We start from the raw sequence: 24,781 nt of genomic DNA on the forward strand, positions 1-24,781 counted from the left end.
TTTTCAAAGGGTGGCTCTCATACCAGCAGCATCAGTATCATTCAGGAACTTACTAGAAATGGACACTTTTAGGTCAGGCCCAGACTTACTGCATCAGAAACTCTGTGGGTTGCAGCCCAGCCATCTGTGTTTTACCAAGCCCTAAGGTTTCAGAGGAAACCCTGGTGATGCAGTTGTTAAGAGCTATGGCTGCTAACCAAAAGGTCAGCAATTCAAATCCACCAGACGCTCCTTGGAAACTGTATGGGGCAGGTCTACTCTGTCCTGTAGGGTCACTATAGGGTCGCTATGAGTCAGAATGGAGTCGATGGCAATTGTGTTTTGTTTTTTTGTTTGTTTTTTAAGGTTTCCGATTATGTGTTAAACTTTGAGAACCCCTGCTATAGTGCATGGCACTTGCTTTGCTGGATGTTAAGTGTACGTAGATGAGCCCACCGTCCCAAGAATTAGCTCAGAGTCTCATGTCATGATGGTCCAAATGGGGTATTGTTGGAATGATTCATTTAAGCAGCTTAAGAAGGATCCTTTTGCAGCCTTACGGTTAGAGAGCAAGAGTATCTGTCAAGCTGTTTCCACACTGAATGGAGTAAGAGGGTCTGGGTGGGATCAGTCTTTCTGATTTAGATAGGAATACCCCTCAATTGCTGTTACTTGCCATCGAGTCAGCTTTGACTCATGGAGACCTTACGTATTACAGAACTAAATGTTGGCTAGTCCTACGCCATCTTCATGATTGTTGGTGTGTTTGAGTCCATTGTTGCACCTATTGGGTCAATCTCTTATTGGCATTTTCCTCGTCTTTGCTGACCATCCACTTTATAAGCGTGATGTTCTTCTCTCACCATCAGTCCCTTCAGGTGACATGTACAAAGTAAGCAAGTTGGTCTTGGACAGTATTCTGTGACCCATAAGGTTTTCATTGGCTAATTTTTGGAAGTAGATCACTAGGCCTTTCTTCCTAATCTATCTAGTCTTGAAGTTCCATTGAAACCTGTCTGACATGGGTGACCCCACTGGCATAGCTTCCGACATTACAACAACATGCAAGCCACCAGACGATGACACACTGACAGACAGGTGGTGCATCCTCTCCGTTAGAGAAGGCCAGTTCACTAATTGGCTACAGTTTGATGGAAATATGACTTTGCCTCTGTGTCTTCTCATGTCCCGGTGGTGTGATCACCTAACTGCCTGTGCTGTATTGCCGGGTCCCTGGAGTGCCCTCCAGCATTGGGAGAGAGGCTGCGGTGGACAGGGCACCCATTTTTCTGTTTTGCTCTCTGCTAGGACTTTGAAAAGCAACTATGTTTGAAAAAAGACCATTTTTTCTCATTGAAGCTTCTGACTCATGCAAAATTATTTTTCACATTTGGAAAGTTTTTTTTTTTTTTTCTAAGAAAAAGTGTAAAAATTCTACTCACTTTTTAAATTTAAAGATAGAGACCACAACAGGAGCTGGTTGAATGGACATGGGGAATACAGGGTAGAAATGAGGAGTGTGCTGTCACATTAAAGGCAGAGCAGCTAGGGTACATAGCAAGGTGTATAAGTTTTTGTATGAGAAGCTGACTTGATTTGTAAACTTTCACTTTCAGCACAATAAATTAAAAAAATTCTCTTTAATGAAAATGGAAAAAGAAACAAAAACAATATATTTGTGAAGGAATAACAATAAAATAGTAATAAATGATATAAATGAAAAAAAAAAAAAAGACCACAACAAAAGCCAAAAAATACATTTAACCTCTACATAATGAGTGCTTAAGAAATTTGGGGGAATAGAGAGACAGAAAACTTAAAAGGAAAGAAAAGAATATTGAGGAACAAAGGGAGAAAAAAATCCAAAGATCTGCTCTCATACCCTCCATCCCTGTTCACTTGGTTTTGGGTAATTAGTGGCCTTTATTCCCATCTTTAACTCTTCCATCGAACCTAGGATTTAATCTGGAAAAAATATATATACATATGTATGTGTATGTATATGAATGTATGCATAACCTAAATGTTGGTGGTTCGAACCCATCCAATGTCTCCACAGGAGAAAAGACCTGGCAATCTGCTCCCATAAAGATTACAGCCTAGAAAACCTATGAGGCAGTTCTGCTGTCACATGGGGTCGCTATGAGTTGAAAATAAACTCGACAGCACCTAACAGCAACAACAATATGTATGTATGTATAAATACACACACAGAGACACTCTTGGAGCGAAAGAGAGACTGATTTCCTTGAGGTCCCTGGAAAGATACTGGCATGGAATTATGAAATAATCACTTGGGCCCAGGGGGTGGGCTTTGGCTGTATAGCACTGAGAGTCTAGCCAATTCCTTTGACATTCTTAGAGTGTCTAATTGCCTTAATTTTGTCCTTTGTAAGATCGGGGAAATTTTATTCTGCATTGCCTCGAGAATGTTACTTAAAATGAGTCTAATATCTTGATATCTACTGAGGGCAAGATAGCATCCAGCCAAATACATACAGGTGATCTGCTGACCCTAGCCAGGGCATTAGCGTCCTCATATGTAGAATTCAAAATAGAAAAGATAGGAGCAAATTAATTTATTTAGCCAACACTTACATAGCAGTTACCGCATATGTGGCGCTTTGCTGAGTGCCTTACAAATGCAAATTCACGTAATACTCTAATAGCTCTGTGAGGTGGTACTATCGTTGTGCCCTCACAGGTGAAGGAATTGAGGCAGGAGAGGTTTCACCAGTGGCACAGGTCAGAAAAGCCGTGAGTGGTGATACAGGACTCCAGTCCTCTCACTAACCACTTTGCTGCTGTGGGAGAACACCGAGTCCCCAGTAAAAGGGTCAGGCATCTGCAAAGCTGTAGGTCAGGAGGCAGGTGGGAGACGAGGAGGGGGGCCAGGCTCCGGAGGTGACTGTGTGGGAGTCAGTCCGTCATGGCAGGGCCAAGCAGCCGCTGCCAGCCCTGTTCCAGCCTTCTTCGTCGGCCCAGTTGGAAAGTTCTTCTTGTGGCCCAGTGGCACAGTGACCTACTAAGATCCTGTGGAAGGATATGCATGAACACATTAGAGAAGTCATTACTCCTTTGATCTCAGGCAGTGGGAGACAAGTTGGGATCTGGTGAACCTGTAACGAAAACTCACTGGGGACTAGAGCCCATTGTTGGGGTCCCGTCGTTGTACTGAGGTTTTCCTCTGCTTTCTGAGTGAATTTCTCCAGTAGCATCAGAGTCTTGAAAGAACTGGCTTACTGTTCAGAGTTTTAAAATGCCAGCCCAAGAGCAGGTTAAAGGGTGTGGTAGAAAGTTGCAGAAAAACCATATTATCACAGAGGCCAGGTGCATCTCAGTTTACAAAGGTCATGCTCCTGAAAAGTCATACATCAAATGCTATTTAAAATGAGCCTGGAGAAGTGTCCCATGAAGTGAAAACTCTGTGGGAGCCTTTACAAGATGAGTTCATCCTTTTGCAACCACGACATGATAGGTTCGAGGTTTTGCATCTCTGGCTTACTAAAGGCACCCCAAGTCAGCTCATCGTTAGAATGCTGTGTCCATTTGAAACTCACAAGTAGAGATGGCCTGAAAGAACAAAACAGTTATCAAAGCTCGAGCTCATATTATACCAAGACATCCTTACTTTTCACATAGAAATGCTTATGTCCAAAGCACCTGTTATAAAAAAAAAAAAAAAAAAAAGACCAGAAATGGATACTGTCCAATTTGTTATCCAGGTTGTGATGAGTTGTGATAACTCATGTCTGTGATGATTGAGCTTTACCATCATGTTATTGCTCTGTGTGTGTGTGTGTGTGTGTGTGTGTGTGTGTGTGTGTGTGTGTGTAGCCCCACCCCTCCCCACTTCATAATAAACTTAAGGAGGTAGACCTGCTTGAGAACGATTTCCCTCCTTTTACCCATAAACATGCTGGTGATAAGTTGCTTCTACCCTCTACTGTTGAAAATCTAACTGCAGCTTGAACTCTCAGAAGTGCTCTCTGAATAGATTGTATCCCACCTTAGGGTCAAGGAGGAGCGAGAGCCAGCATTGTTGTTATTGATCACCTATTTTGGAGGTGATCCACATGACGCATGGGTAGAAATTTGGGGACACAGTTATTTATTCAGAAAGCAGATAAAGAAGAAATCACTTCTCTGCTAATGTATTAAACTATAAGCGCTGGCTTCAGTTAAGGCGAGATGGATTTGCTTTCGGTAATGAGGCAAGTTCATCCAGCCCAAAGCTGCCCTAGGCTCTTCTGAAAGAACACACCTCCTGTATTTACATGTTTCAAACACGTTGTCAATTATGGGACTAAAAAAGCAGAAGGTACCATCAGTAGCTTTTATGTTCTTTGTGGTTTAAGTTTGAAAAATCATTCAAGTATTTGTTCGAAGAGACAGTTTTATTCATTGACGTAGTGAGGATAGACTTTGAGTGGGGTCAGGGAAGGGAAAGAGCAGTGTCAAGCAAGGGTTTGAATCTCAGCTGCACCTGTTCATACTTACCTGGGGTAGCAATCCCCATCCTCAGACTTCTGCAGGTCAAAGAAAATGATGCCAGGTGAAATGTATAGTGGCTCCCACCCTGTCACAGATGCACAGGAAATGGCAACAAATGACATGTTGTTGTTTTAGCATCTATAATAAAGTCTCTTTTCTATGTTGAGGCTTTTCAGTAGAAGATCCAAGTGCCTGGTAATGTCACTCCTGTTTTGTTTCATTAAGCTCATTATTGATATAAAGATGATTTTAATTCAGGAGCTGAAAGAATAAGAGTCCACAGCAATTATTAACCAGTGCACCCATGTGCGGTACTTACGAGCGTCAGAGCTGCCCCGGCCCCACCAAACAACTCACTCAGAGTTCCAAAGAGCAGGCCTGGGCGCTTGTGTCAGACCCCACGGCCGAGTGCCTGCCCTGGCTAGGAAACGCGATGTTACTACTTACTTTCTGATGGGAGTAAATGTTGTTGTGCAGGTGAGCTTTGAGACATCGTTTAGTAACAATCAGAGCAGTACTGATACTCTTTGTTGTTAGTTGCCGTGAAGGCTGCTCCTAGTCATAGTGACTGTGTGTACAACAGAACAAAATGATGCCTGGGCCCGCGCCATCCTCGTGGTCGTTGGTATGCTTGAGTCCGTTGTTGTGGCCACTGTGTATTTCGAGTGCCTTCCAACCTAGGGGGCTCATCTCTCAGCACTATAGTGGTCAGTATTGTGTTGTGATCCATAAGTTTTCACTGCCTAATTTTTGGAGATCACCAGGGTTTTCTTCCTAGTCTGCCTTTAGTGTGGAAGCTTTGGGTCCCTCCTGGTATTTGGAATACTGCTTCCAGCATCATAGAAACATGCAAGCCACTACAGTACAACAGACTGACAGGCGGTGGTGGATTGGTACTTGTAGCAACAAGAGAACTAGGACAGTTCGGGGATTCTTTCAGGGTTCACGCTTTACATTGTGGCTTTACCATTCAGTGTAAGGACTGTTGGCAGCACATAGGTGCTCAGGGCTGGCAATGAGAGAATGAGTGGGCACCCGCAAGCACCTATGGGTTTATGGCCATGCTGTGATCTACAGATCTTCAGACAGACAGGTGATACCTGGGAAACATAATGATGACCTGACATAATTGTCATGCGAGTGACTTAATGAGGAATAAATCAGAGGAAAGGACTTACGCTTTCTGAGAAGCTTTCATTAACTTCTCCCCAGGAAATTTGTAGGAAAAGAGAGGTCAGCTGTAAATACAAAAACATTCTGCCAGGGAAATATAAACCACAAAGATGTAAATGAAAATTTCTGCTTTTTGGGATAGCGTGAATGATTATTCCCCTCTCTTAACCACAGTAAAAGCCAGAGATGCAAAACATTATGAATGTTTTTGACATTCAGAAAAGAGAATTGCTTTAGGTATTTTGTCTGGGGGTGGGGTGGGAAATGGCATACTTTTTTAGCTAAAAGGAAAGTTATCAAATTTTTCAACTTAAAAATTGCAGAGTATAAGTGAATAACTGAAAATTTAGTGTCTTGAGCCAATGAGTAAAATAATTTGTGTTAACTGACCTTAGAAGGTGAAATTCAACATGCTCATGGATTTAACTAGAAATGTAACTATTTTCCCACCTATTACGCTTTTGATATACAGATTGCTCCTTCAGTAGTGTTGTTTATTAGTATTGAAAAATGTTAAAATATTGCTGTACAATTCATGCCAGAGGAATTGATAAGCTGCCGTTGTCTTCATAAGCACAACCTGTTTACTCATTCATTCACGCGTTCATTCACTGATTTTCTCTACTCTTACCTAGGTGGAAACAAGAGTACAGTTGTTCCCAATAACTGTGGTTTCTTTTTTTTTTTTTCAGCCATGCAATGATGGACCTTCTGGTTGAACTTTGCCTTCAGTATCACCTGAATCCATCCCACCATGCCCTTGAGATTCGGTCTTTGGAAACCCAACAGCCTTTGAGTTTTAAGCCAAGTACATTGGTTGGGACCCTAAATGTGCACACCGTATTTCTGAAAGAAAAAGTTCCTGAAGACAAGGCCAAGCCTGGGGCATCTAAGGTGCCTGAGGTCAGTAGGGTGGGGAACCCTTATTATCAAAGGACATACATGGGTACCAGTAGCTGAGAGTGCTGGGAATGCGGAGTAGGGGGCGGTGGAGTTCTTAACATCTAAGTACTACCTGCAGACGCCTGCGCTTGAGGTTTCTACTTCTATGCCAGGCAGAGTTAGGCACTGCGTTGAGTTTATTATGGGTGGCGGGTGTTTACTGTTGTAGCATTGCTTCTTTAGTTATTATAGGAGAGAACTAGTCTGGAGCAGAGTTGTTCCTTAGAACTTTCTTTGATGACAGAACTGTCCTATTGTTCTGCGTTGTCCAAAACAGTAGCCACTGGCCACAAGTAGCTGTTGAGCACTTGAAATGTGGGTGGTGCTATGGAGAAACTGAGTTTTCAATTAATTTAAATTTTAATAACCACAAGTAGCCAGTGCCTACCCTATTAGACAGTGCAGTTCTAAAGGTCTTCATGTCATAGGAACCAGTTGGATATATAGAGGGTTAGACCGTCTTCCCAGTGAGAGGAAAGCAAAAAAAGAAGAGAACTGATTTTTCCTTATTAAAATCTTATGTCTAAAATATTTGCTGATTGCATTTGAAGAATATCTTAACATACATGCAGGTTAATTGCAGGGTTTTGTTTATCAGTTGGAATTAACTCCAGCTGCTTATTGGACTGTAAGTAGGCTTTACATGGCTCCTTAACTCCATTTAAAAGTAGTAGTATTTCTCATTCTTTCACATTCTCAGAAGATTTGCTAAATTTTCTTGCTTTTAAAAATGACAGTATGGCCAACTGTCTATCTCCTGTGAATGTTCTAGGCTTTGGAGTAATATTGGGTTTTGTGGCTAACAGATTGTATTTGGTGCCCTTCTGTTCTGTCAGGAGGAGTTTTTCCCTAATTCTTCAAGTAAAATTAAAGTTCAAAGAAGAGAAAATATGTTTCTATCCTGTGGCTTCTCTTACTCCTCTGGTTCCCAGGCACAAAGCCCAGGTGTAGTGAAGCCAGGGCGGGTGTATGAGTCCTGTGTGAGAAGCAGGGGAAAAGACTGGTGGGCTCTGTCCTGCCTCTTAAAGTTCCTCATCACTGCAAGCAAGCCCGGTGCTCAGAATGGAAGGGAGCCTGACTCAGTACATATTTGCTGTGTGCACCTCTCCAGGATCTCAGCACGGTGTGGGTGATCATGAATGAAGAATAATGGTGGACTGAATGAAGCTTTGGCCTATTACATAGTTTTGATAGGCCACTTTGTCTGTACTCACCTAGATTCAACTCTAGTCAAATTATTTTTCTTCTTGATTATTATATGCCTAGTGTTTTAAGGAGGCCTGGTTAATAGCCATGGCTGCTAACCAAAAGGTTGGTAGTTTGAATCTACCATCTGCTCCTTGGAAACCCCATGGGGCTGCTCTACTTTGTCCTATAGGGTTGCTATGAATCGAAATCGCCTGGACGACAGTGGGTTTAGTGTTTTAAAAATAAAATATATTTTTTTTAAAGCTTAAGATGTGTGTGTTATGTATATTTAAATATGGGTTTGTACACACACATAAATACATACTATATAAATATAGATATTCATATATTTATCTTGATATTTTGGCTTCTCAAACAAACATTTGATGAGTTCTCGTTTGGTAAAGGTTTTCCTTAATACAGATGGCTAGCAAGCACGTGAAAAGAAGTCAAGGTCATTAGCTATCAAGGAGATGCAAATCAAAACTGTAATGAGATATCATTTCACACCCACTAAAATAGCTATGATTTTTTAAAAAAAAACAGAAAACAACAGGTATTGGTAAGATTTCTGGTGGTATGGTAAAATGGTACAGCCACTGTGAAAAACAGTTTGGTGGTTCCTCAGAAAGTTAAACATAAAATTACCATATGATCTAGCAATTCCACTCCTAAGCATATACCCAAAAATATTGAAAGCAAGGACGGAAAACAATAATTGTACAGCAGTGTTCATTACAGCACTATTCACAATAGCCAAAAGGTGGAGACGGCCTGGTGTTCCACCAACAGACAAATGGATAAATAAAAATGTTATATACATATCAGCCATAAAGAGAAATGAAGTCCTGATACATGCTCCAGCATGGATGAACCTTGAAAACATTATACTGAGTGAAATAAGTCAGTCACAAAGGGACAAATATATGATTCCACTTACATGAAATATCTGGGATGGGCAGGTGTAACAGTAGATATCAAAGTTTATTAGTGGTAACTGGCGGTAAGTGGGAGGGAGGGGAAAAAGTAGGTTTTGCTGCTTAGGAGACACTGAACACCTGCTAAGTTTGTTGGGAAAATTTGGTAATGGGTAATGGTAGTGGTTGAACAGCATGAGAAACATAGATAATGTCACTGAATTGCACACGTGAAGAACATTGAAAAGGAAAACTACGTGTTACATATATATTTACTGCAATACAAAATAAGTTTAAAAATTATTCCTAATGCTTCTAAACTATTTCCCTTTAGAAAATGTACATAGTACTTTGGTTCACATCTGATCAGAATCCTTGAAAGATGATGTGTGTGCTGGTCTTAAATTTTAGAGCCCTTCAATGATGTCAGGTTTCCTGTGTTGTTATCAGTTTGCTCATTAATAGGGGAGATTCCGAGGTACGTCTATTATTCCAGGCATTTGATTTTCACTATTTATTATGCCCCCTGACTCACTGGACTTGTGGAAGAAAGATTCCAGCTACACAAAATCTAGTCGCATTCAATCCTCATATGAAAACAGAAGCTGAAGCCCTTGTGGGAAGGTGTACTTACAGAATTCTTTTTGTTTGTTGTGCTCTTCCAGAAATCTGTGTGTTTGGTAGTGAATTACCTGCGAACACAAAAAGCTGTTGTGCGTGTGAGCCCTGAGGTCCCTCTCCAGAATATTCTCCCAGTCATTTGCGCAAAATGTGAAGTCAGCCCAGAGCATGTTGTACTCCTCCGGGACAACATTGCTGGGGAGGAGCTGGAACTTTCCAAGTCCCTGAATGAGCTGGGGATAAAGGAACTCTACGCGTGGGACAACAAAAGAGGTAAGACCTCATTGTGCCTTATACATCCCATCCTGTCATACATACGTCATACATACATGCATACATCACCTGTCAGCTCTCTTCCCAGTGCTCCGTAATGCTGGCTAGAGATGTGTACGTTAAGTTTACAGGCGATTCAAATTTTGTCCAAAGTAGAATTGAAGGGGGCAAAAAATAAACATGGCTTGTTTTACTTTCTTTTCAATTGTGAGTACACTTCTTTTACCCCAGCTGCGAATGGGTCTTTTACCCCATCTCCTTGTGAGCGTTGGTGATAAATGAAAGAGGGAGAAACAGAGAGCAGAAAATTGGAGAGTGCACTCTAGAAGAACTGCTCAAAACCCACCTACAGAATTCTCTTGGCTTTCCTTTTCAGTTGCCATTAATTACTCCCAAGTTTCAGACTTTGCCCGTATCCAAAGCGAGTGGCTAATATGCATTTAGCTGTCCCCCAACACTGATCAAATTAGAGGCACAGTACCACCTTAGACGTCCTTGTTGTTGTTGTTAGGCAGATCATATTCATCGTGTGAGTTTGGTACTTAACATTGAGGTCACAATCACAGCCATAGGCGAGAGTAGCGGGTCCCAGAAGGTGAATGCTGGTACAAAAACTAATCTGTTGCAGAAGCAGATTTTTTCTGATTGATACAGGGGATAGACTGAGTGTATATTTAAACAACTGCCAGACTAATAAAAAGATTTCTAAGATCGCTTAACCTTAAAAAGAAAACCAAACCCATTGCCATCAAGTCAATTCTGACTCATAGTGACACTATAGGACAGAGTAGAACTGCCCCATAGGGTTTCCAAGGAGCGGCTGGTGGATTCAAACTGCTGACCTTTTGGTTAGCAGCCTAGCTCTTAACCACTACGTCACCAGGGCTCCTCTTCCTTGACCTTAGAATTATTAAAATAGGCTTCTTAAAATTTCTACTTAAAGATCCTCACTTGATATTTATTGCCTTGCTTTTTATTTATTCCACAAATATTGAATAGATTGGGCTTTTAAAAATACATACATAATCAAGTTTTTCTACAGCCTTTTCCCAGAATCTTCTAATAAGAAAATAAAAATGCTTCTCTAGCACCGAGCTTATTTTCAATTTTTTTGAAATAGCATAGTGTGAAAGTGTAATTTTCTTATTAACAAAATTATCCTGAGCTTAGTGATGATAGTGGAGCCTCTGTCCAGCCCCCAGCCCCATCCCAAATCAGCCCACCTCTTCCTGGAGATTCTGGGTCCTGGATCTGATCTGATAATCAAAAGAGGGATTTAGCTCAATCAGTTATGAGGAACAGAGGCTATTTATTACTTGGGAGCAAACAAATACTCTGACATTTGAAAACAATGTGCCTTGTGTTTTATCCAGTACCTTTTTGAGACTTACACAAAAATACCCTCAGCATTCCCTGCACTGGCCCGGTTGTATCTGGGTGCGTCTGGTTATATCAGCTCTATTTAAACTGGTTTTATGTGACTCTTTGGAAATAGAGCTTTCACTTGGCAAGACAGAAACACAAACTGTCCCACATTCAAGTGTCTGAATGAAAAAAGCTTGCACAAACAAGTGTTTCAGTTATATGCCAACCATTCAGATATATTGCAGAAGGTACCACCTGGAAAAGTCACATTAAAAAAAAAAAAATTTTTTTTTTTTTTTTTTTTTCATAAAACCCAAGTAATCCCATCGCTGCTGGGAACGTGGGAGCCAGAGCCTGCCATGAAGAAGCCTCACGCTCCTGCAGTCAGGAGTTGGGTCCCCTGCCCTTTTTATCCATCAGGAGGGTGGCACAGAAATCACAGGGTGTGGCCAACCAGCTGTTCAAACTTTGAAATACTTCCGAATTTGGTGGAAAACAGCTCTCCAAGTCCCCCTTTCTACCATCTTGGGAAGCTGCCCATCCGAAACCCAGTTGCTGTCAAGTTGACTCTGACTCATGGCAACTCCATGTGTGGCAGAGTAGAATTACTCTGTAGGGTTTTCAGTGGCTGATTTTTTGGGAAATAGATTGCCAGGCCTTTCTTCCAAGGCACCTCTGGGTGGACTCGTACTGTCAACCTTTTGGCTAATAGCCTAGTATATTAACTGTTTGCACTACACAGGGACCTTATAGACCTCTCCAAAGTAGAAAATTAAGTAGTAACCCCTGGCATGGGGCAGGAAGGGAGGCTCGGGGGCTCACAGACCGCACCCCAGCCCTGTGGCCCGTGTCCCTTTCCAGTTGGATGCTGTCCATGCCTCACCAGTTATGAGATACCTTGATGATCATCCCCGCCAAAGCCTTCATCCAGTGATATTAACACTCAAATCATCCCAAGGCTGTTCCTAGGGATCACTTTCTCTTCTGCAGCTGACCCTGGCAGGCCTGCCCTGGGAGGCCGTGGAGTAGGAGTAGCCCTTTCCTCTGTCCCTCTTGGTTGTTACTTGTCAGGAGTGGGGGCTGGGGGGGTGCATCCCATCCCTGGCCCCGCAGCTGCTTGAGAAAGTGTGAGAGGAATCAACTGCAGGAGGAGATGCTGCTCAGCCCTCTGCCTGCAGAGGCCTGCCCTCCTCTGGAATTCCTGGCAATAGCAGCTAGAAAAGAAGGCTTTGCTGCCACCTGCTTCTGCAGTGGCTCTGAGCAGCTGCAGGGCTCTGGAAATTCAGCACTGAAACCCAGGCCCTGCCCCTACCTCGTGCTGCCCTTGGATACAGAGCACCCATCTGGACTGAGTGGGGGACTAGGCCATGGACAGGGGCTGCTGCAGATTCTGAAGCTTGTTCTCATTCTTGTCCTGCCTGCCTTTTTCAGTTCTTCTGACCAAAACTCAGTCCGAGCCCTCCCTGAGCTGTCGAGGTACAGTCAATGAGCCCGCGGTGCTGCTCCCCGTGGTGCTGGGCTGCGCTTTGCATGGCTCTGGGCTGGACAGTGCACGGAGATGGCCAGCATGTGTGAGGCCTGAAGGAAGAGGAGTGTGGCTACCGTACTTCTGGGGTGTTTTGCTGTGCTGGAATGGTGTTATGGTTTGGTTTCTTGATTCCCTGGTTGGTTAAGAAAGAGTAACCCTAGTGTGAGAACTTGCTGTGTATGGTTCTAATTGCTAAGAAATGACGAAGGCTGTCATAGAAAACAGGACTTTTTATGAACACAGAATTTCAGAGTAGAGAAGAAGTGGTACAAGCAGAAAAGACACTATCTCCTTTTCACCTCTGCTTACCTCCCCTCACCTGCCCCTGAATTCCAGCTTGCATGTTGCAGAATTCGGAGCAGTATGAGTTTGGAAATTTAACCTTTTTTTGTCATAGACTAGTATGCAAATGATTAGTACAGATTTAGCATTTGCCCTGACACTTATTTATTATAACACACACACATGCATACTGCAGAATGTTCATTAAAATCCCAATGAGTACTTATTTGTATGTTACAGAAGCTTCCGTCCTTGTTTGTTAAGGTATTTAACAATAGATTTTATTTCTAGAAAATATAAATAATGAAACAAAAACTTGGCATTTGTCTAAGAACCACAGTAGGTGGATGTGGAGTCTGAAAGAGCCATGGCCTGGACCATGCTTAATATTCCTTAGCTGTTGTGTATCTCCGTCTTACAGTAGAAATGACTAATGAAAAGATTAGGACTTTCTTTTAAGGAGCCCAGTGAGTGGATAGTTGTTTTGAGCTGAAAACTCATACACATGAAGCCTTTATCAGTTCTGGTTGATTTGGGGGAGGATTAGTTGGGGAACAGACTGAGATAGTGGTAAAGTGAATCAGAGAGAGATTATTTATTACCATTGTGAACATGTACTACAGTGATGGTGACCAGGACTTAGAAACATGCCCATTATGTGCAAAAATCATGTATTGACAAGTGTAGACCTGCTGTTCCTCTTCGAGTTCCTTGCTTCGTGACCTTGTTCTGGTCACTGTACCACTCTGATTCTTGGTTTTCACACCTGGAAGACTGGTTTTTAAGGGCTTCTTCATCTTTCCCCACAACCCACAATCCATCTCCAACATTTTTTTTAGTCATTTTAAAGCTTCGAAACAGTGTACGCTTCCTTATGGATTAACTCTGACCCTCCAAATGTGTATTCGTATCTAATTTTTAGTAAATTCAACTGAAGGCTATTTCATGCACAGGTTATTGTACAGTTGGAATAGTGGACTCTAGATCTTAATTGCATGTATCCTCCAAGCGTGGGAGGTTTGAGTCATTAATTAGCTGGGCCTCCTGTGGAAATTGTGGCTGACAAAAACACTGTAAGGAAACTGAGCTGTCTTGATTAGTTCTCAAACAGATCTTTCTGCAGCGTGTGCTGAGTCTCAGGGCCTCACAGGAGGCCCCTCTGTTCGTAGCCAAAGCCTCACCTCTAAAAATAGCCTGGCCACTTTAGGCCCCAGCTCAGAGCTAGGAACCTTAGCTTCTGCCGCCACCAGACAGCTGCAGCCTCAAAGACATGAGAAAGTGCCATTTGGACTAACTTGTTTCAGTTCTGTCCGTATGCCTTCATCCCTGGGACTGACCTCTGCCCTGTAGGGTGGTGACTGGCCACTGTCCCTGTTTAGGGAGAGAAATGAAGGCTCAATTCTGTTGTAATTTTCTGGTCCACTCTATTGTTTTTGTGGCTGATGCAGTAGCCTGTGTTCCAGTAACATGTTTTATTTTTTATTTATATGTAGGGCATTATGATAGCACCCATTTCAATATATTCATGTCAAATTTCACTCAGTTCTGGAAACATTATTTGTCAAAGATTCATATTTATCCGTACTACAGGTTGTATATTTTTACTCTCTATAGCTCTGTATATAATAGAGAATTTTGATAATATATGTGACTATGTGTGTGTGTATATATAAGAAAGACTATATGTTTGTGTGTGTGTATATATATATATATATATATATATATAGTCTCCATCTGTGCATCCCTATTAGCCAATTAGATCTGGTCCTTTTGTTTGAAAGTGTGTGTGATGTCGCTGCTGGAGCCACTTGCACATAACCAAGATCCCCAACTCTTGTGACTAAAATACAGGCCTTTTGGTATTTATAAAATGACTTAAAGAATGCACTAGCTTGATTTTTGCTTTGTCGGGTACACAGTATAAGTGTTAATGTATAAGTTATACTTTACTAATACACTTACTCTCACGTTTGCTCTCCAACTCGATTATGAAGTTATCTATTAGTAGATAAAGCAAGTTAATTGATGTTTACCTTGACTGGGTTATATTCTCATGTCAGAGTCTTTAAAATCCCAGTTCATCATCTTTCAACCAGTGGATGTGGGAGGTCTAGCCCTCTGGTAATTGGCAGTAATGCCGGCAAATTTCCTGTCCTTCAGGAATGCCTAAATGTTCCCTTCTTTTGCCATAATTATATGCTTTGGAGAAGAAGAACTGGATGAATTAATGCCAAAGGCCTAAAGTGGGCTTTGTCACTAAATGATAATAATTGGTAGTATGGTAGAGCTGTGTGTTCTGGGCACTATTCCTCAGGTAATTCTCACAGTCAACCAAATCATCTCCAAAAAGTAGATGAAGAAACTAAGGCTTGGGGAGGCTAAGCAATTTGAAGTAAACCTCAAATGTAGGTGCTCTTAACCACTATGCTAATGGTTTTCAAGTGTGATCCCTAGACTGCAGCTTAAGCATCCTCTAGGGGCCTGCTAAACCACAGAGTGCTGGGCCCTGTCCCCAGAGTTTTGATTTGGGAGGCCTGGAGTGGTCTCAGGGATTCACATTTCTCCCAAGTTCCTGAGTGATGCTGCCTGTTCGCCCACACTTTCGGAGCCATGGCCTGACCAGCCTTGGCTTCCGTTTCTCTCCTGGAAAATGGAAAGGCCTGTTTTAGCTCTATAATTCTGATGAAGAAAGCACCAAGAAAGGAGAAGACTGGGGACAATCAAGAGATACTTTCCAAACATTCATTTAAAAGAAGAAAAAAATCAGCCCTCTAGAGAATGTAATTAAAAAGGAAACAATTTTGGCTGAGGTAGATGAAGGAAAATCTGGAAATGTGGACCTGGGAAGATCTGATTTGATTATCTCAAATACTGTCTGTGTAAACGTCTCACCCTCACCGTTATTCTGTATCCTGGGAATGAGTGGGGTGTCTTCAGTCAGGAAGGTATTTACCTGTTTTATTTAATTAGTATTTTTTAGTGCACTCGTAGTTCACAAAACAGATGTTTGCACTGATTCCACAGTCCTGGATCCACACTGTGGAAATCCTGGTGGCATAGTGGTTAAGAGCTATGGCTGCTAACCGAGAGGTCGCAGTTCAAATCCACCAGGCACTCCTTGGAAACTCTATAGGGCAGTTCTGCTCTGTCCTCTAGGGTCACCATGAGTCAGAATCACCTTGATGGCAACAGGTTTGGTTTTTTATTTTTTTGGATCCATGCTGTACAATCTGGTAACCACGAGCTACACATGGCTGCTGAGCACTTGGAAGACGGCTAGTCCAAATGTACTGTGAATGTAAAGTACACACTGGGTTTTGAAGACTTAAACCAGAAAACTAAATCCATTGCTGTTAAGTCGATTCTGACTCATAGTAACCCTATAGGACAAAGTAGAACCACCCCATAGGGTTTCCAAGGAGCAGCTGGTGGAATCGAACTGCCGAGCGTTTGGTTAGCAGCTGAGCTCTTAGCCACTGTGCTACCAGGGCTCCAAGTACCAAAAGACTTAGTACCAAAAAAATAAAAAGTAAAATATCTCGTTAATTTTTATATTGATCACATGACATGTTGGGTTAAATAAAATATGTTATTAAAATGAATGTCACCTGTTTCTTTTTAGTTTTTTAAATATGGCTACTAGATAATTTAAAATCACATATGTAGTTCACATTATGATTCCATTGGGCAACACTGCCCCAGAACTTTCTCATTTGTTTTGTTTTTTTTCATTCCGATGCATGGCCCAACTTCACCTACAGAAAATACCAGCATGATCATTAAAAGATCGTAAGAACCTTTAGAAATTTTCTAAATGGGCCTGAAAGTTTTGAGGCACTTGAAAAACTTGCAATAGTTTTAACAACAGTTTTCCTCTGTAATAACGGCTAAAAGTTTAAGAGTAGAGAACTCATTCATTGAGCTTTTTAAAGTAACATATTTAATGGCTTGTTTCAGAGGCTGAAAGATAACTTAGTACTTTGTTGTTTTCTTTTTTCCCCCCAGAAACCTTGAGAAAATCATCACTTGGTGATGATGAAACAGATAAGGAGAAGAAGAAATTCCTGGGATTTTTCAAAGTTAATAAAAGAAGCAATAGTAAGGTAATGGATTAAATATACATATGATTGTGCATTAAGTAAAAACAATCTCTTGAAATGTCTGTACTCAGCCTATCTTGGAATTTTTCTAAATAATTATATTTAGGAATATTGATTCCTTGAGGTAAAAAGGAGCCTGTAAGTATGCCCTGAAATGAATGCCTTGCGTTTTCATACTTGATCCCTTAAGCAATGACTTTGGGTGATAGTGTTTTATTTACTAGTAGATCACAAAACCTGTGAGCTCCTGAAGGGCCAGGACGTGAGACCTTCTTCTGCCTGGCGTATACTCAGTACCTCACATGTGGTTAAAACTCAATCCCTTGTATCAGTGAATAAATGAGTGCATTTATCAGACAAATGACAGCTGTTACCACCTCCATGGGAGGAGTCCCATCACCTGGAGGACAGTAATCCACTCCATAGTTTGCAGATGTTGGGGTCACCAAGAAAGACACGACTTATAAACAGGCACTGGTTGGAGCAATGCTTTACTCACATAGAGAAGAGGCAAAGCAACGTTAGCCTCAACAGTGACAGTCAGTCCCCCATGACACAGAGAGGTAGTCTGCATGTGTGTGTCTTCTTTCTGCTAAGAACAGATATAGAAGTGGGATTGACCAGGTACCCTATAACACACATTTGGCCGAGCAGCTCCTGAGAATGTTGACATGTTCTTAGGGAAAAAGGAGAGGGATGTGCTGACAGGCCACTAACTGCTATGGAATGTGTTTTAGATCAAGATGCTCCAGAAAAGGGAGTCAGGCCACACTCTCATACCATCCAGGAAGCCAGGCTGACGCACCTGGTCCTAAGCACAAAGTTCATTTGTGGGTTCATTTGTGCTTGGTCACACATGTTACATTAAGTTTATGTTAAATAATCAATATTCCTATAAATAGGAGTTCCTGGGTGGTACAAACAGTTAAATGCTCCACTACTAGCCGAAAGGCTGGTGGTTCAAACCCACCCAGAGGCACCTCGGAAGACAGGCCTGGTGATCTGCTTCTGAAAGATCACAACCTTGACAACTCTGTGGAGCGGCTCTACTCTGCACACATGGGGTTGCCATGAGTCAGAATCAACTTGATGGCAACTAATAACAATAACAACAATATTTCCATAAATGATCAGAAGCCTTGTTTAACATGTGAAGCCTTGAAGAACTAGATTTAAGGCCTCTTGTAGACAAGAGTATCAGTTGTTGAACTGGTACATTGCTAGTAATTATTAGATGTTCTCTGCCCCTCCTAATACAATTTGATAATACTGCATGATAGGTTCATTTTGTTGATCTTTTTCGTCTTTATTAAATAGATCTTAAAATCATATTTTAAACACAGTGTCATAGAGCTCTGTTAAAAAGTTAAGGTTTTTACTATCACTTACAATTTTTAAAACCATAAATGCCTAATAACCAAGAAAATGCTTGCTATTCATATCATGTATTTTCAAGGTGTATTCTCCTTATATCTAATATTTTTTCCTTACAAATAAGTGGGACGAAAAAGGTGTTCTAATGAACGTTATGCTTTAATACCGTAAGTTTAATTTGGAAGGGTTCACTATCTGTATATTTTAGAAGAAGCTGGAGGAAAAGTGCATTTGCTTTTAGGAGCCATCTCTGCATCTTTGCAGAGATCTGGGCAGCTGTGCAACAGGCTTTCCATGAGCAATCTCCTCTGCCCTCCAGGGGCCTGGTGATTCACCCCAGATTTGCAGAGGAGGACCCTGGAACTCAGAGGAAGAAGTTAGTTTGCTTCGGTCCTGGGATTAGCTCCCAGGTCTGTGTGACAGCAAAGCTAGCACTTGGCCCATTCACCCCATTATGTTTCCAAATGTGAGAGAAGAGCCATCAAGGTGGGCAGCAGTGGGGTTCCAGGTCGGACTCAGGAGAGCAAACTAGTGGAGGCTTCCTAGCAAGCGTCTTCAGCAGTTTTGTACCAACCTCCATTCATTTTTGTTTCCTCTCTTGATGCTTTGATTACTATTTTGTGATTTTCTTATATTTATCACTGGCTTTTTTTTTTTTTTATATATATACACTTTTCCCCATGTTCCTGCCTATCCTTTGACAATCTGTGCTCAGTGTTTATCTCTCTAAGATCTTTTGAGACTTTTTCTCTTGTCCTTCCCTCTTCCCTCTTTTCATTTCTTGTTGGGATTACTTGAAATTACAGGACCAGAATTTGTGTTTGAATTTCCCAACTCTCTATAATTTTTTTTTTTTCCCTGAAATTTTTTAAATCAGTTTGCTGGGACTGCATTCTTCATTGTCCTTCTTGGTCCTCCATTTCCTACTAGATTTCTTACCACGTCCTCATTCCTCACACTTCGATCTCAAGCTGTGGTCCTTCTTGTGTCTTCATCCTTTGAGAGAGAAAACTGCCAGCAAAGAAAGTAAAAAATCATTTAGAAATGCTTTTGTTTTAAGCAAGATAAAGTAGCCGGCAGAGTTAGAGATTTGGAGTGATTTGGCTTCTGAGAGTTTTGGGGAGACACTCTGTTGAACTCGTGTGAAAAAGATCAAGGAAGGATGACTCGTCAGTGAATATAAGTCCGGTCCACTGATGATGAGTGATTTTTCCTTCTGTCATGAAGCACTCTATTCTTTTCTCTCTCTTAAATCTGCTGTAATTTTTTTCCATGTTTTATATATCTCATCTTTCATTTATAACTTTCTCTGTCTTTTATTTTATTCCACACATCCCTTATTTGATCTTACCCTTATTGGATTATTATATTTTTATACTAACTTTTTAATTCATTGTTTTCTTCTTTTTTATTATAGAAGATGCTTTATTAAATACAACCTCATTTAATCTTTCTAGAAACTTGATGAAAGAGATATTATCCACCCTACTTTACAGGTGAAGAAACTGAGGCTAAGCAACTCTGAGCTCATCATAGTGCCAATGAATGTCAGAATTAATTACGCTAGAATTCAAACCCATACTCCTTGCTCTTAATCACATATTTACATTGTACATTACTTCGCAAGTCTTAGTTCTTCATCTTTTAAATGAGGATTTGAAGTAAATTATTTTTAAAATTATATCCTATGATGCCAGATGGTCTGTCTGCAAACCTCTCAGTAACTAGAACACTAAGAAGGGAGAAATATCAAGGCATTTAAAGCTAAATTGGCTCCTTACTATCTTCTCCTCAAAAGGAAAAAGAATAATTATGTGTATATAAGTACGTGCACGTATATGTGTGTGTGCATATTTTATATATATGACATATGTGATGTTATATATATTATATATATGTAAGACATTACACACACACACACACATCCATATAGGCAGTCCCAGTTTATGAATGTCTGACTTACATACAACCCATAGTTGGGAACCAACCCCTGTAAAGCCTATTATATTAAAAATTTGAGGTAAAAATGATTTATAATAATAAGTGGGTGCTGCTTTGTGATGCACATCAAAACATTACTATTATTACTGAGTTATTATGTTAAAGATATTTTAGTATATCTGGAAATGTTTCTTTAATTTTTTTATGCATAGGAGTGTATACTATATACCATCTACTAAGACAAACATTTGATTAACTGACGTTGGATATGAACCGTACCAAACTGTTCCAACTTAACGTACAAATGCAACTTAGAGACTTGGGAATGGAACTTGTTCCTAATCCAGGGACTGCCTGTATGACATCTCTATGTCACTGGCCAATAAAAGGAATATAATTTTGGCTGAAGTAGACAACAGAAAATGTCTTCCCTCATTTTATATCTTTTGTTTTCTAATGTTTTGAAAACATTTGATAGTTTTATATGATTTTGACAGTATTTGTGCCCTAACCCAAGAATCTAAGAATCACCTAGGATGGAGGTTAACAACTGGATTCTTAGATCCTGTCCTAGGAGGCCACATTGGGCCCTGTTGTTAGGTGCTGTCGAGTGGGTTCCGACTCACAGTGGCTCTATGTGCAACAGAACAAAATACTACCCAGTCCTGTGCCCTCTTCACAATCTTGCTATGGTTGAGCCCATTGTTTCAGCCACTGTGTCAGTCCATTTTGTTGAAGGTTTTCCTCTTTTTCGCTGACTCTACCAAGTTTAATTTCCTTCTCCACGGACTGGTTCCTTCTGATAACATGTCCAAAGTACATGAGAGGAAGTCTTGCCATTCTTGCTTGTAAGAAGCATTCTGGCTGTACTTCTTTCAAGACAGATTTGTTTGTTCTTCAGCAGTCCATTCAATGTTCTTTGCCAGCACCATAATTCAAAAGCATCAGTTCTTTTTCAAATATCTTTATTTATTGTCTGCCTTTCATATTCATATGAGGCATTTGAAAGCACCATGGCTTGGGTCAGGTGCACCTTAGTTCTCTTGGTGACATCTCTGCTTTTTAACACTTTAAAGAGGCCTTTTTGCAGCAGGTTGGGGCCTAGGAATTGTATTTTTAAATGGCTCCCCAGGTGATTCTGTTACGGATGGGGAACAAACCATAATGTGCAAAACACTCTTGTAAACAATGAAGTGAGATATCATTAGCATTTCTCTTTTAAAGATTGGGAGTGAGATATTTGGTGAATTATTTCTGTGTATACACAATCGTCAGTCCAGTAGTAAAACTGAATTCAGAACTTAAAAATCCTCAAAACCCAGTAAATTATTTGGTTTATAAGGTGTCTAATTCCATCAGCTCACACTCACTAATATTTTAACATTGCCTTTTTTTTTTTTTTTTAAAGCCAAAGAGCTTCTTTTGGGAAAAAGAAAATCTTATTGAGATTGTCAATCAGTGAACACTTTGGTTAGGGGCTGTTTTAGGACAGCTTTAAAGTCCAGGAACTAAGGGGAACTGACCGTGGATTAAAACTCTGTAGGTTCAAGTTCTTCGGCCTTGAAGTGTACATTTTTACCTTAGTTACTGCTAAGGGTGACATTTTTTGTCTAAATTCATCTGCACATGGTGACAGTTGGGACACGTGCTTGTGTTCCAGGCTGAGCAGCTCGAGCTGTTGGGCGTGGACGGCGAGGATGGTTCAGAGTCAGCGTCCGGGAGGGGCTGGAACGTGAGTACTAACACCCCAGGACTGCTTTTGCTAACTTGGTGGGACTTGTCACTGCTGTGCACAATCTTCTAGGGAATGGAATATTTGATTTGTTTTAGCATGGTTTTTGTTGTAGCCTAAAGAGATGCACAAAACTGAAGATGATTTCTTTTTTAATTGCCCGTGATACGTTTGGAAGACATGGAATATTTTAGTTTCTAGCTCTCTCTGCACTGGTCAGCAGGATCAGGAGAATTCATTTTAAAAAAAAACGAAAACACAAATCCATTGCTGTCAAGTTGATTCCAACTCATAGCGACTCTATAGGACAGAGTAGAACTGCCCCATAGGGTTTCCAAGGAGTGCCTGGTTGGTTCAAACGGTCAACCAGTTACTTTCATACATTATCAGGCATAGCCTGACATTTTGGACCCAGACAGACCTGTTTTCCAGCCCTGGATCTACCAGTTACTAACTCTGCAACCTTATAAAAAAACATGCAACCCAGTTATTTTAATGATTGGCTCCTGTAGCCCTTGAAAGACTATTTTAAAACTGTGTATGTCCTCACATTTTCAAGTTGCCATGTAAACATTTCTTTATACGCTTAAATAGTTGGAAGGATGTAATTCAAAACATTTTAATTTTATCTAATTTTAAATTTATCTGATATATACTTGATACTCACCATCACCTTAATAAATTACAAGGACAAACTCTTCTTTAACAGTAAGAAAGTTTGTATTGTTTCTTTTTTCTTGATTTCCATCCAGTTCCCACGTATTTTTTTCTATTCAATATATATTTTATGCTTGAAAATATTTTGTAGATTAATACATTATAGAATTTTTGTAGATTAATAGAAATTGTGATCTATGGAATTTCTTATAAATAAAAACATTTGCCTAAATTATATTTTTAAGTTTATGTAATCATAAAAGCCTAAGTAGAAAAATATTCTTCTAGATTGAGCTCTTATTATAATTGCAAAATAAATGAAAATGATGTATATCTTACTAATACTGATATATAATTGTTTAACATGAAAAGTAATTTTTTTTCTTGAAAAGACATCCCTTAATGAGATGAATGGTGGTTTGTGTTTCATTTAGTCCGTGTATCCGCTGATGAACATGACTTGCATATGAAATTAGAAAAGGCTTAACATTATTTCTGTGCCTTTTTTCATTTTCACTTATGTAAGCATCAAAAAAACTGTTAGACATAAATAAGTGTATGATTGTTACAGCAGCGTCTTTCAATTCTTTAAAGTCCTTCTGGATAATCTGTCAAAATCATGTAGTGATCTATTATTAGATGTTATTTTGGATGATCTTTGATCTGTACCCAATTAGATTCTCTTTTAAATTTGTCAGTAGCAAAGATTTGAAAGCCATCTGACTTTCAGAGGAATCACTAGTTGTTTACTTCTGAGAGAATAAGAAGGGGGGAAAAAAGCCTTATCGAGACTTAACAAATGATAATTATACTTCTTACTCTTTTGCTTTTAGGTACCTTTTTAAACCTAACGTATTATTAAAGTTTGAGGAAATTGAAATGTTGTTCGTTTTCACACACCTTTACCAATACAGTGGGTTTTTTAAGTAATTTTTTTAAAATCATATTCTAAACTTTAAATATATTTTTGCCAAGATCTTGGGTTTATAGAAGATGTCTGCATATAAACTAATTGGTAAGGCAGCCCTTATTGTTCAAACAAAAGGCCAAATCAATTTTACTTTTGGTTTTAAAAAAAAGTCTAACTGCATTTTTTAATTTAAGAGAATGTGTGTGTCCCTTTCACAATTATTTCACTGCCGAATCTAAGAGCAGCTGTGTTGAGATGTACTCATTTCCTCACATACTACTTTAAAAACATGAGTTTAAACCCTTATTGCTATTTTCCTTCTTATTAATGGCCATATTTTAATGCCCTGTGAAAATCAGACATCAACTCTTATGGCAGCCAAATCTGGCTTGTGAATAAGAACGTTTCCAGTGTGAAGCAGGATCTAATGCCTGAACCTGGCCACTGAGGCTGCACCTCAGCCCCAGTAATGCAGCAGCCTGTCCGTAAGAATTTTTAGGACCATTCCCACCTGAATCCAAATCCACCAGAACCAAATTATGTGATGATTTTAAAGAAAGAAAATCCCTTCTTCACTTGTAACCTTAAGCAAATCCTTACCTTCCGTAATCACACCAGTAATACAGTTTTCTTGGCTGTAAAACAAACTTAAATCAACTGAAAATTATTTGAAATGTCCATTAACTTACTAGTCTGTAAGACTTACCTGTTACCAGTCTCTATTTTGGCCACAAGCCGCTGAAAACATCTTAAAATATTTTATGCACTCCACAAACTGCAGAGCCCTGGAAGTCCAGTGGTTAAGAGCTCGGCTGCTCACCAGAAGGTCAGCAGTTCAAATCCACCAGCCACTGCCTGGAAAACCTACGGGGCAGTTCTGCTCTGTCTTATAGGGTCACTGTGAGTCAGAATCAACTTGATGGCAATGAGTTTCTACAAACTACATTTATGTTTGAATAGGGGATCTATTTAATTGCACTGAAGAATTTGGTATGTCGTACCTTTTGGTTATTACAGATATTTTAACTTTTGCTATAGCATGAAGAAGTGCCTAGATTTTGCAGTGAGCAATGCTAATTCGTTTGGGTTTTTTTTCCCTCACTAATGGAATGGAAGAACACATTCGTGATAGAAATAAATAAATTCATACATACACACATACCTAGACAGAAACTTCCTATGAAATATCTAAAGTATGTATGAGGAAAATTATAAAATTCTACAAATAAACACAAAGTAGAATTATACAAATAGAACTTTTTTAGATAGGAAGACTCAACATCATAATGTCAATCAGGTTTTGTT

General features: G+C 40.1%; 1 protein-coding gene across 4 annotated transcripts in view; it reads left to right on the forward strand.

The window, feature by feature from the left end:
• Nucleotides 1–24,781, forward strand: part of COBL (cordon-bleu WH2 repeat protein) — a 369,968-nt gene that overhangs the window by 131,814 nt on the left and 213,373 nt on the right. For 2 of the 4 annotated variants that reach the window (XM_049893801.1, XM_049893803.1), the window contains exons 3-6: nt 6,339–6,549; nt 9,359–9,587; nt 16,768–16,865; nt 21,838–21,909. In XM_049893801.1, coding sequence (XP_049749758.1) covers nt 6,339–6,549; nt 9,359–9,587; nt 16,768–16,865; nt 21,838–21,909 — 610 coding nt within the window. The remainder of the gene's footprint in view (nt 1–6,338; nt 6,550–9,358; nt 9,588–16,767; nt 16,866–21,837; nt 21,910–24,781) is intronic. The other 2 variants (XM_049893802.1, XM_049893804.1) reach the window with 1 other exon arrangement.

The sequence above is a fragment of the Elephas maximus genome, chromosome 8 (genome assembly GCF_024166365.1).
Source record: "Elephas maximus indicus isolate mEleMax1 chromosome 8, mEleMax1 primary haplotype, whole genome shotgun sequence".
Taxonomy (NCBI): domain Eukaryota; kingdom Metazoa; phylum Chordata; class Mammalia; order Proboscidea; family Elephantidae; genus Elephas; species Elephas maximus.